Consider the following 5274-nt stretch of genomic DNA (forward strand, 5'->3'; position numbering starts at 1 on the left):
TGCAATAAGATCTCCGATGTTCAAAACAATCATTATGCAATTTATCAAAGCATTTTGACTTTTCTTATGAATCAACACTTATTACTATCGTTTTCTTTCATTACTTTACTTATATAGCATTACTATTACTTATCTTGATGAACCAATGACTGTGACATGCAATGAGACAACGCAACAAACGTACATAGATTTAGAGGAAGATGATATACCAGAAGAGATTGTTAAAGAAGTAGAGAATTTTGAGAATAGACCCAAGTCCAACCTAGACGAAACAGAAGTAGTTAACCTGGGAGATGTAGAAAACGTCAAAGAAACACGAATCAGCGTCCACTTATCACCGTCAGAAAAGAAGGAATACACGGAATTTCTAAGGGAATATGAGGACATATTCGCCTGGTCATATGATGACATGACTGGTCTGAGTACGTCTATTGTGGCTCACAAACTGCCAACTAATCTGACATGTCCGCCGGTAAAGCAAAAGCTCAGGAGATACAAGCCTGATATGAGTCTGAAAATCAAGAAAGAGGTCACTAAGCAGGTCAAAGCTAAGGTTCTAGGGGTAGTAGAATACCCGAAATGGTTAGCCAATATCGTGCCAGTACCAAAGAAGGACGGTAAGGTCAGAGTCTGTGTCGACTACCGGGATCTCAATTGGGCCAGTTCGAAAGACGACTTCCCCTTGCCAAACATACACATCCTGATTGATAATTGCGCCAAGCATGAGTTGCAATCATTTGTAGATTGTTTTGCTGGGTATCATCAGATCTGGATGGATGAAGAAGATGCTGAGAAAACGGCTTTCATTACGTTGTAGGAAATGTACTATTACAAGATGATGATGTTTGGGTTAAAGAATACAGGGGCCACCTACATGAGAGCCATGACTACCATTTTCCATGATATGATACATAAGGAGATAGAGGTGTACGTAGATGATGTTATTATCAAATCCAAGAAAGTCACTGATCACATGGAAGATTTGAGGAAGTTTTTCAATAGATTGCGAAGGTACAACCTGAAACTAAATCCCGCAAAATGTGCATTTGGGGTTCCTTTCGAAAAACTACTTGGGTTTATTATGAGTCGCTGAGGGATAGAACTAGATCCATCAAAGGTCAAAGCTATTCAAGAATTGCCACCGCCAAAAAACAAGAAGGACATGATGAGTTTCTTGAGGAAACTCAATTACATCAGTTGGTTCATAGTACAGTCTACAGTCATCTGTGAGCCAATCTTTAAGATGTTAAAGAAAGACGTTGCTACTAAATGGACTGATGACTGCCAAAAAGCTTTCGACAAAATTAAGGAATACCTATCAACGCCACCAGTCTTGGTCCCGCCTGAGCCAAGATGACCCTTATTACTCTACCTTTCAGTATTAGATGGAGCTTTCAATTGCGTTCTGGGGTAGCATGATGAAACAGGGAGGAAGGAGCAGGCCATTTATTACCTCAGCAAGAAGTTTACCCCGTGCGAGGCCCGGTATTCTTTGTTAGAGTGTACCTGTTGTGCTTTGACTTGGGTAGCCCAGAAGCTGAGGCACTACTTATGTGCCTATACCACATATCTTATATCAAGGATGGATCCCTTGAAGTACATCTTTCATAAGCCCATACCCACTGGAAAGCTAGGCAAGTAGCAAATCCTATTGAGTGAATTCGACATTGTCTACGTAACTCAGAAGGCAATCAAGGGACAGGCGCTAGCAGATCACCTTGTTGAAAATCCCGTGGATGGAGAATATGAAACCCTGAAAACGTATTTTCCTGACGAAGAGGTATCATTCATAGGAGAAGATATTGCAGAATCCTATGACGGTTGGAGAATGTTCTTCGATGGAGCAGCAAATTTCAAAGGAGTTGGTATAGGAGCAGTCCTAGTATCGGAAACCAATCAGCATTATTCGGTGTCTTCCAAACTCAGGTTCCCGTGCACCAACAATATGGCCGAGTACGAAGCATGCATCTTAGGGCTTAAGATGGCCATTGACATGAACATTCAAGAATTGCTAGTGATTGGAGATTCAGACCTAATTATACATCAGGTCCGGGAAGAGTAGTCAACCAAGAACTCCAAGATACTTCCGTATCTACATCATGTACAGGAGTTGAAAAAGAGGTTCACGAAGACGGAATTCCATCATGTTCCCAGAATCCGAAATGAGTCCGCCGATGCATTGGCTACCCTATCATCCATGATACAACATCCAAAAAAGAACTTCATTGATCCCATTCCAGTAAAGATCCATGATCAGCAATCTTATTGTGCCCATGTTGAAGAAGAAGCAGACGGAAAACCTTGGTTTCATGATATCAAGGAATATTTGGCAAAAGGCAAATACCCAGAACTTGCAAATCCTATTCAAAAATGCACACTTCGGAGGTTGTCCAATAATTTCTTTCACAACGGAGGAATCCTGTTTAGGAGGACTCCTGATTTGGGATTACTAAGGTGTGTCGACGCAAAGGAAGCATCCAGATTACTAAAGGAAATTCACGTTGGGACCTGTGGTCCACATATGAATGGCTTTGTCTTAGCAAAGAAGATACTCTGAGCTGGTTACTTTTGGATGACTATGGAAATAGACTGCATCCAGTATGCCCGAAAATGCCACCGCTGCCAGATACATGCAGACATGATAAAGGTACCTCCCAGTGAGCTTAATGTAACAAGCTCACCATGGCCTTTCGCCGCCTGGGGAATGGACGTTATGGGACTAATCGAACCTGCCGCTTTCAACAAGCATAGATTTATCCTAGTAGCAATTGACTATTTCACCAAATGGGTCGAAGCAGCATCCTACAGAGGGGTAACTAAGAAGGTTGTGGCAGACTTCGTCCACGACCGCATTGCTTGTCGGTTCGGGATTCCAGAGTCAATCATTACTGATAACGATTCTAATCTCAACAGTGACTTGATGAAAGCCATGTGTGAAACTTTCAAGATCAAACACAAGAATTCTACAGCCTACAGACCTCAGATGAATGGAGCCGTAGAAGCCACCAATAAGAACATCAAGAAGATACTAAGGAAAATGATAGAGAAACATAAGCAGTGACACGAGAAGCTATCATTTGCTTTGTTAGGGTATCGTACCACAATCCGCACATCAACTGGGGCAACCCCCTATATGCTGGTTTATGGTACAGAAGTCGTCATTCCCGCCGAGGTGAAAATTCCTTCATTAAGAATCATACAGGAAGCTGAGCTCGACGATACAAAATGGATGAAGAGTCGTTACGAGCAACTGGCTCTTATAGATGGAAAAAGAATAAATGTAGTCTACCATGGTCAACTTTATTAGAACAGAATGTCCAGAGCCTTCAACAAAAGAGTCAAGCCAAGATAGTTCACACCGGGGCAGCTGGTGTTAAAGAAAATCTTTCCACACCAAGATGAAGCCAAGGGAAAATTTTGTCCCAACTGGCAAGGTCTGTACATAGTTCATCGGGTTCTAACAGGAGGAGCCCTCATACTAGCAGAAATGGATGGAGAAGTCTGGCCAAAGCCAATCAATTCGGATGTGGTCAAGCGTTACTATGTGTAGTCTTAATGCTTTCCTCTATGATGTAATTGAACTATGCCTGACCTGATTCCCATTTAAGAGGGGATACGTAGGCAGCCCTATAGGTTAGATCACAATTCAGTAAAATTTTTATTTCCCCCGCAATTGGAAACTGGGGCAGAATTTTAAGGAGGACCCTCAAAATTACGAAGTTGATTTCAGCCAATCACCGCAAGCAATAGTCAGAAACATCAACCCATTAAACTAGGGCAGAATTTTGAGGAGGAACCTCAAAATTCCGTAGCAAAAGAGGTTGCAATGTCTTGAACCACGTCGCAGTCGTTGGTTCATCTAAAAACTATTTTAATTATGTACTTGTGTCATGTTTTTACTAAGCCAAGCAGGCAGGGACACAAACTAGCCTCCCATTTACAAAACTCATGATTTTTCTTTGGATACAGGCATTTGAGTTGCAAAATTATCAAATATACTATACACTCATGAGACAATCATAGTTAAGGAATACAAATCTCAGAACCGTTGCACTTACTCACAGTTGCTATCCGCACACAACAGTGTCCCCAGCAGGCACAATGTCCCCAGCAGGCACAATATCGCAATCTGCTATTAGCTAAGAAAAACACTATTACCATTTGCCCTTTTATTTCTTGCATGAGGCTACCATTATGCTTTCCGAGACTAAGCTCTGTCTCCATATGCATTGCATAAGGCTACCATTTTGCCTTCCGAGGTTAAGCTCTACCTCCATTTGCATCTGCATGGCTGAAAGATCGTCGCCTTATTTACACTTGCATGGCTGAAAGATTGCCACTTTATTTACACTTGCATGGCTGAAAGATCGCCACCTTTCATTTGCATGGCTGAAAGATCGCCGCCTTATTTACATTAGCATGGAGAAAGATCGCCGCCTTATTTACACTTGCATAAGCTGAAAGATCGCCACCTTTCATTTGCATGGCTGAAAGATCACCGACTTACTTACATTTGTATGGCTGAAAGATCGCCGACTATTTACACTTGCATGGCTGGAAATCGTCCAACTAATGCATTTCATGGGCTGAAAGATTGCCACCTACTGCATCTCATGGGCTGAAAGATCTCTAATCATCCAAAGGCGTCAGTGTTCGGAGGCACCATTTTCATAGCCCGAGAACACCATGTCATGGCCTGAGGACCCTTTTTTTTATCTTTTGCACATCATTATTCAAAGGCATCATGGTTCGGAGGCATCATTCGCATAGCCCAAGAGTATCATTTCATGGCCTGCGAATCCTTTATTATATGCTTCATGGCCCAGGACATCGTGGTCTAAGGACGTCATTCTAACTGTCCGAAGACAAACGTTCATGGTCCGACGGGAATTTGCATCATGTTTAAATTTACGCACAATATACACTTGTGTTACTTATTTGCAGGAAAACCGGCAAGCAACAGCCATCTCGTCAAGAGCAATCCCGCTCCAGTTCCTACAGCCCCATCAGATTCAACCATTCACCTCGTCCTAAATATTGCATCCGTGCTTGAGAGTCTCCATCGGCATACTCCGCCGACGGATCCTGAACTACATATGGCCTGATAATTGTAAGACCAGGGATATGTAAGCAGCTCGAAAGCCAGAGCACGGCCTAAGCCTCCTCGAAACATTTCGTTCGGTCAAAATTGGCCATCATATATTTACCCGACAACTCTTTCATCCTTCCGGGGTAAAGAGGGGCAGCTGCTGATACCCAATTTTTCCCTGTATA

The 5274-nt window shown here is 42.5% G+C and overlaps 1 protein-coding gene across 1 annotated transcript; it reads left to right on the forward strand.

The window, feature by feature from the left end:
- The first annotated feature begins 2638 nt into the window (after positions 1-2638).
- On the forward strand, positions 2639-3307 carry LOC138888651 (uncharacterized). Its single transcript, XM_070170553.1, has 2 exons — positions 2639-2933; positions 3090-3307. Exons 1-2 carry the CDS (start codon positions 2639-2641, stop codon positions 3305-3307), a joined length of 513 nt encoding a protein of 170 aa, XP_070026654.1.
- The last annotated feature ends 1967 nt before the right edge of the window (positions 3308-5274 follow it).

The sequence above is a fragment of the Nicotiana sylvestris genome, chromosome 3 (genome assembly GCF_000393655.2).
Source record: "Nicotiana sylvestris chromosome 3, ASM39365v2, whole genome shotgun sequence".
NCBI lineage: Eukaryota > Viridiplantae > Streptophyta > Magnoliopsida > Solanales > Solanaceae > Nicotiana > Nicotiana sylvestris.